This window comes from Brassica napus, chromosome C7, assembly GCF_020379485.1.
Source record: "Brassica napus cultivar Da-Ae chromosome C7, Da-Ae, whole genome shotgun sequence".
NCBI classification, from domain to species: domain Eukaryota; kingdom Viridiplantae; phylum Streptophyta; class Magnoliopsida; order Brassicales; family Brassicaceae; genus Brassica; species Brassica napus.
This window is the reverse complement of record NC_063450.1, coordinates 41402541-41415637: the sequence shown is the minus strand read 5'-3', so window position 1 is coordinate 41415637 and position 13097 is coordinate 41402541. Positions and strand designations below refer to the sequence as shown.

The window sequence follows — 13097 nt, the reverse complement described above, 5'->3', positions numbered from 1 at the left end:
TCTGGATATTATTGAGTTGGCCCCAATATTTCCAATGGTACAAAAAGCTTCACGAATCGGTCCAGACTTTCAGATTCTACATTTCAAACTCTTTAAGAATTTCTCGAATGGTCCTAAGAGTCTTAGATGTTTCAGTGTTACAATTCAAGTTACCATATTGAGATAACTAATGTATATTGTCGGCTAAATATAACCAAAAAAATCAAGTAAAATCTTAACCGGCTATTTCACAAATTACAACATTAATTAATATATATTACCGGCAAACTATAACAATGTCAAGATAATTAGTATATATTATCGGTTAATTGTAACAATGCCGAGATAATTAATATATATTACCGGCTAACAATAGCAAAAACAATTCAAGTACAATGTTAACCAGCTGAACATCTAATTTAATCATTTGTATTGTGATTTGTTAATAAATTAATTTTATGTTTAGCCGAACATGAAAATCTAATCATATGTTTTGTGATTTATCAGAGCGTTTATTTTTTTCTCGATTTGATACAAATAACAACCATTAACTGATCAAAATAGCCGGTAAATATAAATTAGATATCAGCTAAATTGTAAAGTATCCGGATAAATCAGAATATAACAATGCTAATTAAATCAAGAAAAATAATTACAAAAATATAAATAATTACAAAATATGTAAAATAGCAGGGACTAATTTTGCAAAAACAACAAAAATGGATCAATGCCGTGAACTTGCATCGATCGAATTGAGAAGATCCAACCGCTCGATTCATCATGCTTGAACCGCATCACCCGATCCAGCCCAAGATGTACAAACTGATCGCTAACTGAAAACCATTCTACTCGATTCAATCCTCTCGGCCTAAGCCTCATCTCCTGCACCCACGATCGAACGACGGAGATGTGGCGGCGGCGAGAAGAAAAAACGCAGCGAGAAAAGAAATATGTGGACACGGTACCACTATGGTGCTGCGGAGATGTGGTCACAACGGTGAGACGGAGACATGCGAAAAGATAAACTGATCATAAGAACACCAGTGACCGGAAGAAACACGATGGCAGAACAGCGCATTAGTGTAAGTGAATATAAGTATTTTTCCGTTTATAAAAATATCTTCTCAATTTATACATATATCATTACGTGTGTATATATATATATAATATATATTGGTTCTTTATATAAATATTTGTACTATCTAATTAAAGAGATGAGCAAATGGTAAAATACTTCCAGAAAAAATCTCTGACAACCATGTTTTCTAGTGCTTTTTCATTTTTGCAAATTTTTCGGTTATTGTATATTTTTCTTGCAAATGGCTCTTATATAATTAAAAAAAAAAAAATCAAAACCAGTTTGCTGTAAATATTTTTAGGGCAATTTTCCTAAATAGATTATTTTTAAGTAAGTTTGACAAAAAAAAAAATTTTAAGTTTTTATTACAAAAATAGATTCTAAAAAAAAATGACTAAAATGTTTCAGATAATAGGTAAAAAGACTCTAATACATTAGATATATATTAAAAAAATTATAGTTGAAGTTTTTTTGTTTGAACTTTTGTTTTATTTTTAGTTTTTCAAACTTTCTTTTTGTAATTCGAAAAACTTTTTGAAACTAGTTTCAAATTTTATTTTCAAATTTTTAATATTTATTTTTTATTTTATAAAATTTTAAACTTTAATCTCAAATCTCCACACATTATGGTTTAGATTAGTTAACTCTATGGGTATAAGTGTATATTTACCTTTTTAATGAAATATTTTAGTCGTTTTGATTCTATATTTACGACAAAAAAAAAATTAATTAGTGTTATCCTAGAGTATTTTTCTTATTTTTAACTATAGTTAATTATATTATCATATAAATACTTACATAAATGATTTTATTGCCAATAATTATATATATGTTGTCGTGACTTATATATGACTACATTATTCTTAGCCGTGATATTTTTATACGGAGACTTTCTATAAACGTTTTTTTCATTAATCTAAATATTTTCTTTTTCTTGAACTAGAAATCCATATCTAAAATCATTTGCAAGATTATAGTCTCAGTTAAGAAAAATAGACAGTTCTGGTAGAGGTTCCAGCTCGCTAACATCCTACTAATGTCCTGCCAGTTCCAAAACAAGATTTCCTCAAAGCCAAACCCAAGAAATATGGTCTATCCAGCTCGCTAAGAAGATTATTAATGCCGAAAACAGCGTGACGAGCTCGAATCCATACCTCCGACATGCATGTTGACTGGTTAAAGAGGTACGGATGATACATGAATTGGCATTAAATGCCTAGAGAGAAGGTCAGTTGAACCCGCGTCGCAGCGAATATGAAATCTCATTCTGACAGGGACTGAATATATGATTTCATCACGAAGGATGACGAGTTGTCTTTTGTGTCATCTGAGACACTCTTCGCCTATAAAAAAGATCTTTGTTAACCGAACAAAAGACCGACTTTTTTTCCGAGCAAACAGAGATAAAATTTTACTTAGCGATCTCGATACTCTTGTAAGCGTGAGTTCTATTCGTATATCGACCTTGTTTCATTCCTGTAATTTCCTTTACTTCAATTTACTTCTAATACAAACGAGATTTCCCGACCTACTTTATTCTTTTATCATTTCTTAATTAAAGATCTGAACTCACACTTCGATAAACCCAAACACCGCAGTAAATGCAAAAACATTACACGAACTCCATCACGAAGAAGCGAGCATCGATGTATAAACCATACATGAACGTGGAAATCACACAACTGAATCAAAAGCAGAAAATCGTAGGAACTAAAACTGAAACAATAAACCAAAACACTATAACGTCCACTTCCTTGCAAGAAAAAGCTTAGAGATTACAATCCATTTTTCATACAAAAATAAAAAGCTTAGAGATCAAAACCACTTCATGGCTTTGAATTTAGCCGTAAACTTCAAAAAAATTAAAGGAAGAGCTCGAACATGACCTGACCTACACACGCTGCCATGTCTTGTTTTACGATAATGTTTGATCCAACTTTTTGCATAGTTATATTATTGTTGGACGAATTATTCTCGGGTTCACCCATAGAATGAACCAACCAATAGAATTTTGTTATTTCGTATTCGATATTTTTTAGAAAATAAAACAAAATATTATCAATTATGTTATATTTTAAAAATAAAAAGTTAAAATAATAATAATAATAATAGTAGTTACAAACAAAAAAAAAATTAAAAAATATTTTTAACATCGTCAGCAAAACACTAAACATTAAACCCTAAGTCATAAACCTTAAACCTTTAGATGAATCCTAAACTCTAAATCAAAACATTAAAACACTAAACTCTAAACCCTATATTATTTTAAACGCTAAACTCTAAATCCTAAACCCTAAACCCTAAACCCTAAACCCTTGAATGTTTTAGTGCTTAGCTAAGAGTTTAGGGTTTATGACCCGTCTGAACAATAAATTGTATAATTTTTTTGGGGGGGGAGGGGGGAGAGGTGAGATCTTTGTAATTTTTTTATGTACTGTATTAGAAATTCAGTGAAATAGATTTCAATAACATTATCCGCGCAACAAAGTGGAAATGTATAAGCTAATTTAATCAAAGCTAGTTGCATGATGATGTCTTTAACCTTGCTTTACACTTTAGAGTGCTACATTTTAACGCATTCTCTTTCCCTGATTTTAAAGCATGGGACTATTCTAAGCTTTATTAACATTTGATTGCCATAATTGAACCACTTTGTCTCTCTTTTTTCCTTTTAAACACCCACTTTTCCCTTTATTTAAACGTGTATTTTTCTTCGTTTTTCTAAAAGATAATGAAAAATGAAAATCCATAAGGAAATTAATAGCTTTGTTTATCTTGTAACCTGAATTTTAATAGTTGTAACCTAAAGAAGAAAAGACGGGAGCATGTCATAATTATTCTAAAGTCACGCCCAACATTTACGTGATAATAGTTTAACATTGTGTAAAGTCATTTGGTTATGCTGTCCAAAACAATAACATTTGCTTATACAAGAGCATCTTTATCCATAGAAACACTAATGAGTTTCTAAATGATTATTTAATTATATAAATATAGTTAGTGGAGTTAAGAAATGTAGTTAAGAAACTGTTCGATTTTGTGTCTCCAACAGTAGTTTCTTAATTAAAGGTTTTTTTAAAAAAATTATTAATTTTTTTTTAAGATAAAATTTATTTATTAAATAAAACATATTAAAAGATAACATTTTCGACATAGGATTTTAAATAAAAACATAAAAACAAAGATTACTAAAATAAACGGCAATAATTTGAAACACTAGTCGGAGCTCAGTTGTTGTCTTCATCACGTCCAAATTTACGCCATATATGTTCAACCAAATCAGCTTTCAGGCGTTGATGCATTTGTTTATCACGAATTCGAGTTCGAACACCCCTCATATTGGCGATATTTGAAGGCATATATGTAGAATACGTGAGATCGACATGTGAACTTCCGGCTTCTTCTCCTTGTTGGAACTCTGAAACATTAAACTGAGTGTATCCATCTCGTTCGTCTTCTACTATCATATTATGGAGTATGATACACGCTCTCATAATATTCTCAATTTTGACTTTATCCCAAAAAGTGCCGGATTCTTAACAATGGCAAAACGAGCTTGCAAGACTCCAAAAGCACGCTCGACATTTTTTCGGGCAGCTTCTTGACGCTGAGCAAATAAAACTGCTTTCGGGCCTTGTGTTATTTGAATAGATTGGATAAAAGTTGCTCATTTCGGGTAAATCCCATCGGTGAGATAGTAAGCCAATTGGTACTCTCTTCCATTGAAGGAGTAAGTGACTTGCGGAGCTTGACCGTTTATTATGTCATCAAAAACAGGTGAGCGATCAAGAACATTGATATCATTTAAGGTACCTGGAGGTCCAAAAAATGCATGCCATATCCAGAGATCATATGAAGCAACCCCCTCTTAAACGATGGTTGGCTTACCTGAACCACGAGAATATTGCCCTTTCCAAGCCGTGGGACAATTCTTCCACTCCCAATGCATACAATCGATACTTCCTATCATCCCGGGAAATCCACGCTGCTCACCAATATCAAATAGACGTTGAAGATCAGCGGGTGTTGGTCTTCTTAGGTACTCATTGCCGAATAAATTTATTATTCCTTCCACAAACTTTTCCACACACGCCCGAGTTGTAGTTTCACCGAGCCGGAGGTATTCTTCGACCGTATCAGCCGCAGTACCATATGCCAAGACACGAATAGCTGCGGTACACTTTTGGAGTGTAGAGAGCCCAAGCCTTCCAAGACAATCTTTCTTTTGACGAAAGAAGTGAACTTCGTTGGAGAGTCAATCAACAATGTGCATGAACAATCACCTGTTCATTCTAAATCGTCGTCGGAAGAAATTTCCAGGATATGTTGGAGTTTCACTGAAATAATCATTCCATAAACATATATGGCCTGCTTCACGGTTTTTTTCGATATAAACACGTTTTTTCCTTTCCGACTTCTCCTCTTCTTGACCACCATAAGCAACGACAAGATTCTCGAACGTTTGATCAAAACATTGATCAAAATATTCATCAAAATATTGATCAAAATCATCAGGATTATTATGAGAAGAAGATGCCATGGTTACCTGCATCAAAATATTCATCAATATTTTTTTTTTTCATGAAGCCTCATATTATAAAACCTTCTTAATCACCTTCAATTAAAAAAAAAACTAAGCCTCATATTATATTTTTTTTTTGTCATAAAGCTTCATATTATATAAGGTTTGGAAAAATATAACTTGGTAGGTATTAGACCCATTCTTAATCACCTTCATTATAAAAAAAACTAAGATGAATGTTTGTGAATTGCCTTACGGGGTATCTCTTTATGCAGCCCTTGTTTTGTTGTACCGCTTGGTATGTTTTGTTGCAGGCCTTGGTATATCACACCTTGGTATGTTTTGTTGCAGCCCTTGGTAAGAGAAAGAGAAGATGATATTGGCGATGATATGAGAAAGAGAATATGAGAAAGATAATTTGAGCGAGAGAAGATGAAAATGACACAAAGAAACTAGAATACTTTCATTTCATTACAAACTGTTTCCGTGAATACTTTCATTTCATTACAAACAAGAGAACTTCATTTCATTTAAAGACAATGCGAGTACAAAACAACAAACCCAACAGTAGTCTTGTGACACAACAAAACAAGAAAGACCAAGCTGTTTCCTTGACACAACATACCAAGAAAGACATAGCTACTTCCGTGACACAACAAACCAACAAAGACATAAGACTGACACAAGAAAACAACAAAACACTTATGCTTTTCCACGTCTGTGACACAACACGAGAAGACCACTGCAATGCTCCACTATGTGATGAACACAACACCTGAGAATAATAAAATTAATATGAGAACAACAACACATAAGAATAATAAACAGAAACAGAAACCTGAGATGTGCTCACCCTTCGGTTTCACTGCAATGCTCCACTATGTGATGAACAAACTACTCTGAGCCGCCTGATACAAAGCAAGAATAAGAATGAGAACCATAACCAACATAAAACAGAAACAGAACTTACTAAATAAGAAGTAACAATAAGCTTACCCAACATTTCTGTAATAAGCTTCGTTTTTAAAGCTTCTTCAAAGTCAGATAGTGTCTCTTTTTTGGCAATGAGAGTCTCAAGCAGCCCCATCTTGGACAGTCTCTCTTTCACTTCCAAATCTTTCTCCTTAATTGCCCACAAGTTCTGAAACTCAGAGACACCCTTGAGGGCTTCACCGATTCTCTTACCACTTCCTCGTTTTGAGGCCTTGACACCAGGAGGACGTTGCTCAGCATCATTGGTAGCTGCGTAAGAGCTTGAGGACTGAGCACCATCGTTGCACTTTCTCTTCTTACAGCTTCCATCAATCTTACTGCTAGATGCTTCACACCATTTCTGGTCATACCTTAACTCATCCCACGCATGTTGAAGATTAAATTTGATCTTGTGATCATTGAAGAAGATCTCGTGTGCTAGTTTAACTACATCATTCTCATTCATTCCACTTGTCTTCTGTCTTGTTGCAGCCTCATAAGAACCAAAAAACTTGGAAACGAGATCATTTATCTTCTGCCACCTCTGCTTACACTGGTTAAACCCTCGCTTTTCACTGCCTTGAATTTTGGACTAGTTGCAAAGTAATCAGCTATACGCTTCCAGAAAGTAGCAGCTTTTTGCTCATTGCCTACAACAGGGTCTTTGCTGGTGTTCAAACATGCGCTAATAAGCACAACATCCTCGGTGAGACTCTATTTCTTTCTTTCTTTTCTCTCTGATGGTGTGTCTTCACCCAAACTTGAAGGTTCAGTACACTGAGTACTAAAAACAGGGAGTTGTGAACAACTCTCACGGAAAAAGGTTTGAGGAGGGAAACCATCTTGTTGACTGTTCAACAGATCAACAAAGTTGGCGTTTTGACTATATGGATTCGTAGAATCCATATGCTAGACTGTCAAAGAAGAGAGAAAGCAGAATAAATGTGTTTGAAGATGGAAAGAGTCACAATGAACGTGTTTAGCTGATGGAAGGAAGAGAGAAATACGAAGAAATGTGTTTAGCAGATGGAAAGCAAGAGCAGTAACTACATAGTTTAATATAGATGAGTTATCAGAATTAACCTAATTGTTAGCAACATTTATTATCACAATTAACTCTACCACAAACTTAACTCTAAGCGAGCACACTGTCCTAACCACAACCTAACTGTAAGCATCATTCATTACCACAATTAACTCACGCCATCAGTAAAGAAAAAAGTTAGCAAAAGGAGTGAGTTACTCGTACCATTCAATGCTTCTGCCTCAACAAAGCTCGTCGATGTGATTGTTAACCATCCTCTGTTTCAATTCAATGCTTCTGCCTCAACAAAGACACCATCTGTAATCACTTTATCCCTGCAAAGGCAAAGTGAAAAATAACATGAGACAAGCAAAACAATATAATCTCCAGGCAGTGGTTTCTACTTTACAAATTTTATAGAAAGTTGAACCTTGCTCTGTATAATCTCCAGTTGAGAATCATTCTCTTCCACTCGTGCTCCATGTTGTGTCCTGTCTCTTTCAGATACCTTCCTCAATTGTTATCAAACAAAATAATGTTGTGTTAATCAACTAAACTAAACCAAAAGTATTGATCCACAAGGACTCAAACGAATAGAAAATAGAGTTCTCGGAGATTCCTAAACTAAACCAAAACTATTGATCCACAAGGAGCTAATTGATGTTAATCGATTATGTTCATTGGTTCTAAAAAAGCTATGAACTTTGAATACAATGGAACGGAGAAACAATAAGAAGAACCTGACCTTTATTAAAGAAGACTTGATTCTTCTTGTGATCGTTGAATCTCAGCTTCTCCTTTCTTGATGCATGACTCTGATCTTCCATCAATCGACAAAATCTGCCTCAGAAACAAACCATCGACGAAGAGAAGACGAAGAACAAACCATCAACTCTCATCTTCCATTAATCAACCAAGAGAAGACGAAGAGATGACGAAGAACAAACCATGATTTCCGATCTTCAATCGATCGACCAAGACAAGATGAAGAACAAACATCGTCGTCCTCTGAGATGTCGAAGAACCGAAGAGAGATGACGGAGAGAACAAGAGAAAGAACCGAGAAAGAAACAAGAGAAAAGGAAAAAAAAAACATGTTTTGTTTTGCCCACCTTCTTACACGTGTCTCCTTCTTTCGTTAAGAAACCAATTCGCAAACCACATATTAAAAGGGACGGTATCACCCATTTTAATTTAGTTTACATTTAATTAATTGATATTATTTCTTAAAAAAACCCTTCCCAAAACGGCAATTAAGATGCTCTAAGCTCGTTATTTTCGGGGAAACTATTGAAAGTTTGAAACTCAAAGAATATGGGACTGCTTTTATGAAAGGCAAGCTATATAAAAAGTTATTGAGAAATCCGGAGGAAAATGAAAAGGATAAAAAGAAGAAATTTTAGCTAGAAAAAAAGGCTTTTTCTCTGCCAGGAAATGAATGAAACTTTGGTGTTATTAGCAGAATATCTTCTACAAGATTCATCGACGTCATGAATTCAAAAAATGTACCGTTCAATAATGTAAGTATACCACAGTGAAAAGAAATGGAGGAGGTTTCGACAACGTTGTTATGTGTTGCAAAAGTGTAGCAGTGAAAAAACAAAAAGAGCGAGCGGAATCATCATTCACCATATTAGCGTAGACATCGATTTGGTATCCAACTCATTCGCATATATATGGTTTTGATTGAAAACTTAAGTGTCAATAACCATTGATTTATATTATTTTTTTTGGTTCTAGCCCGCTAAATTAACTTGTCATGCCAGTACACGTTTTAATTATCACTTCAAAAATTGAATTAGCTTAGTAACTCAAATATGATCTAATGAGAGATATCTGCATGAATTCTATTATACCATACTTCAGATATTCAGCGCCAATCTTAAATTTCATTAGAATCTACTATAAATATTCTGCTAAATTCCATAAATCTCGCTGTCCTTCCCAATCATTTAGATCCATTATCTGGTTTACGTTAACTCTTTTTTCTTTTTTTTTGGACCAAATTTACGTTAACTCTTCAATATAGTCCATTCCTTTTCAAATTGAGAAAAAGTTAAGAGGTGGTAGGCTGGTAGCTCTGCTCTGCCACACAAGTCAAACTTTCTGTAGATGAAGAAGCTAAGCTATTCAACTCCTTTCCCATACCTAATCTCTCACCAAATCCAACAGTTACACTACCAAAAAACAGTAGGAAAAATATAAAGAAGTTGCAAAACTAGTCTCACTTTGTTTAATAGTTTACGTAATACAACAGGGCTCGCTCTTCCCAGAGCTACTACTGATAGAGTTCATCTTATAGAATTCTTTTTTTTTTGGTCAAACATCTTATAGAATTCATCTCCTTATCCCTACGCATAAATACATACATGGTTTCACAAGCATATAGCCTTCCATCTTTAAAAATATAAAATATTAAGACCCAACCACAGTGTTGTCTGACTCAAACTCCCACGCTTCGTGGCTTCAAAGCACCCGTGTCGGCAAAAAACACCTTGAAATGCACCCAAACCCACCTCCTCTCTTCTGCAATTTCAATAATCAACATTTTTAAACCTATTGTTTAACAATACTTTAAACAATTAAAATGTAAAAAAAAAAAATCTGTGTACCTTTGTGGATTTGACGGAGAGAAGGGTAGGTGAGATCCTGTACAAGTCTTCGTCCACGGGCTTCGTCCTCCGCTTCACCACCGGTGTCGGACAGCTTGCCGGTCCGTCACACTCACGCGCCTCTGTCTTGAAGTTGTTTTGTTCCTTGGAGCTGGTTCTCTTGGGCTCCTGGCCCACCTTAGCCTGAGAATCTCATGATCATATCAGTAAACGGCGTTAAGGTGGAGTGTTAAATATAGTAGGGAGGAGAAAGTAAGCACCCGGCGTCGAGGGACGAGGATCACTGCGGGAGCGACAAGGTGGTGGTTATCGTAAATATCGTCGCCAGCGAGGTAAAGATCACGATCTTGAGGGTAAGGAGCGTATTGGAGAAAAGAAGGCTGCTGCTGAGTGGTCGCTGTCTCGAAGCACTGAGTGAATGGAACGGCGTCGTTCCAGTCCCAGGTTCCAAACGCCGGCACGTGTCCCCTCCTGCAGTACTCTCCTCCTCCGTATTCCTGATTGAAGAACAAAAAGGAAGTTAAAACATTGTATATCCAAAATAAGTAGAAGGAGAAAGAGAAAGGAGCTTACGTAGTCCATGGTTGTTGTTGTGAACGAGTTTGATGATGTTAGATCTCTGCTTTAAAGTGAGTGAAACAGAGAGATTGGGGTTTTATTTAATGACCAGATGGGTTTACTCAACACTGAGCCAAAGTTGTCTTAAAGTCTACTTGTAGGGGTGGTTAGTGAGAGAGAGATAGTAGAGACACTGTGTGTGTCTGAGTTGAGAGAGAGTGTGTCTCTTGAAAATTATCAGTAGTGAGTGAAAAATATATTTAAAAAAGTTGGCTTTAGCCTTTAGCTAACTCTTCTTTTTTTGAGCAACAGCTACCTCTTCTTCTATTTTACCTTTTTAACAAAATTCCACTGTATTTTTTGGTTTCTTCGTCTCATTTATACAGTTTTCTGTACTCTGTCTTTACTTTTGATTTTTAAATGTTTTATCCTTCTTTATAGAAAAAAAGTTTTCTTGTCTGTAGACTTTGTGTTTACATGGGGTTAGAGCATCTCCAACCCATCTCTACAATAGAGATCTCTAAAATAGAGGAAAAAATAGAGATAGTGTTTTTGCTCCAATATGTTCCTCTATAATAGAGGAATGCTATATTTACCTCTATAAATAGAAGAATGCTATTTTTTCCCCTAAATATAGAGGAAAAAAAAGCATTCCTCTATTTATAGAGGCAAATATAGCATCTATACTATTAAAGCAGGATCCTATTGTCATAATTACCTTAGGGGCATGTTTCCTTCACTAACATTGCATGTTTCATTAAGGGCAATTAAGTAATATTAATAACAAATCTATATTGGGTCATTATTTTTGGATTCAGCCCAAATCAAATCTCTCTTGGGCCATTTGGGACTATTAAAAAATCAGATTCAATTCTCACCTTTTTTTTTTCCTTTGGACCATTGAGTCCAAGTTCAAATAATTTTTTTTCAACTATTCTTAATTATTATTTTTTTCTTTTCTTAATATAATTTAAGCATTCATAAAAATAATTGAATTTTTTTATTGAAAAGTATAAATCTTTATTAAAAGTATATAATTTTTTAATTAAAATATTAACCCCATAATAAAATTAATTTATCAGAGTTATACCAACTTAATTCATTAAAAAAATAAAGTTTAATTTTTTAACATAAATAGTCATTTAAAATGAAATACGATAAATAAAGATAAAATTTTTAAGTCTTTTATAAAATAAAATACAAATATATGAAAATGTGACATTTACTAAATATTTGTCAATTGAAAAAAAAAACAAAAATAAACCCGCGCTTTGAAAGCGCGGGTCAAAATCTAGTTACTCTATTATAGAGGAACACATTGGAGCAAAAACATCATCTCTATTTTTGTCTCTATTTTAGAGATCTCTAGAGATGAGTTGGAGATGGCCTTAGAAGGAAAATGAAATCACATTTATTTCCATGGTTGACAAACAAAAAAGACTTGACGTTACTTTCACTATAGAACTTATTTATAACGGAAGTTATTTATTAGATTGACCATGTTTTATGGCCTCTAAAGCTGACTTATGAGTTTAGTTATATCAATTCTTTACTCTTTTTTTAAGGTCCGATTCTTTACTAATATTGATATTCTGTACTGGGAAAAAATAATACTCCTAAAAATACATTTAGTGGAGCAGATAACATTGATGATCTTTTTATCAGAATATCCAATTTGAAAATGAAATTTTGCTAGAAAAAGTGAAGATTTTAGAGACAGAGGAGTTAATAAAGGAGCTTTATGAAGAAGGGGCCACATGCAACATTACCTCTGTTATGTAGCATTGTGCTATGTGCAGTGTGCAAACAACATTGCCACGACTCCAAGCAATCCCATTTATTATCTTTTGTCAATTTCTCTCCCTTTTTGCTTATAAAATTCCATCTTCACAATGAATATGTCTCTAGTTTTTAAATATTTCATCAGTAGTTTTATTTGACAAAGGGCATGTGGGGTTAGGTTAAAATAATTGAAGATGTGCATACCAGCATAATTCAATTTCAACTGCACATTGCAGCCTTTGAACTTGGGAAAGCAGTTTAAATCATACTACATCCTGATCCGCGCGCCAGCACGTATATGAATTTTCAGTTTTTAATTATTTATTTTATTAAATGATGTATTTGTAAAATTTATTCATATTATATTCATTAAATAAATAATTTTTTTTGCATATTAAACTATCTATTTTTTTACGAATGTGTGATATCATATAAAAAAATATAAAAAAATGAGTATACACAGTTAATTAGACAATTGTAAAAACATAAATTTTTATTTCGTTTGCGATATCATATAAATAATGATCCGCCCAGTTAACAAAAATCATGATTTTTTTTATGTGTAATTTT

At 33.8% G+C, this 13097-nt stretch overlaps 1 protein-coding gene and 1 long non-coding RNA gene across 3 annotated transcripts; both read right to left on the bottom strand.

Moving 5' to 3' along the window:
• Positions 1-3461: 3461 nt before the first annotated feature.
• LOC106352281 lies at positions 3462-8780 on the bottom strand. 2 transcript variants are annotated; one of them, XR_002659620.2, is made up of 6 exons: positions 8321-8779; positions 8006-8083; positions 7801-7910; positions 6576-7465; positions 6433-6487; positions 3462-6354 (listed from the first exon to the last, which is right to left on the bottom strand). It is a non-coding gene; the product is annotated as an uncharacterized LOC106352281 (long non-coding RNA). The 2 variants fall into 2 exon arrangements; XR_007325938.1 differs by having other exon boundaries at positions 6576-7910; positions 8321-8780.
• Positions 8781-9782: 1002 nt separating this feature from the next.
• LOC106348991 lies at positions 9783-11019 on the bottom strand. Its single transcript, XM_013788848.3, has 4 exons — positions 10761-11019; positions 10448-10684; positions 10188-10370; positions 9783-10101 (listed from the first exon to the last, which is right to left on the bottom strand). The coding sequence occupies exons 1-4, from the start codon at positions 10767-10769 to the stop codon at positions 10042-10044; spliced, it is 489 nt and encodes a 162-aa protein (XP_013644302.1). The 5' UTR covers positions 10770-11019; the 3' UTR covers positions 9783-10041.
• Positions 11020-13097: the final 2078 nt, after the last annotated feature.

Excerpts from the sequence above, each read along its gene's own strand:
- LOC106348991 (XM_013788848.3), bottom strand. Across the intron at positions 10,371-10,447 it reads TCCTCGTCCCTCGACGCCGG|GCTAAGGTGGGCCAGGAGCC; the intron begins GTGCTTACTTTC and ends TGAGATTCTCAG. Across the intron at positions 10,102-10,187 it reads TCTCCGTCAAATCCACAAAG|AAGAGAGGAGGTGGGTTTGG; the intron begins GTACACAGATTT and ends TTGAAATTGCAG.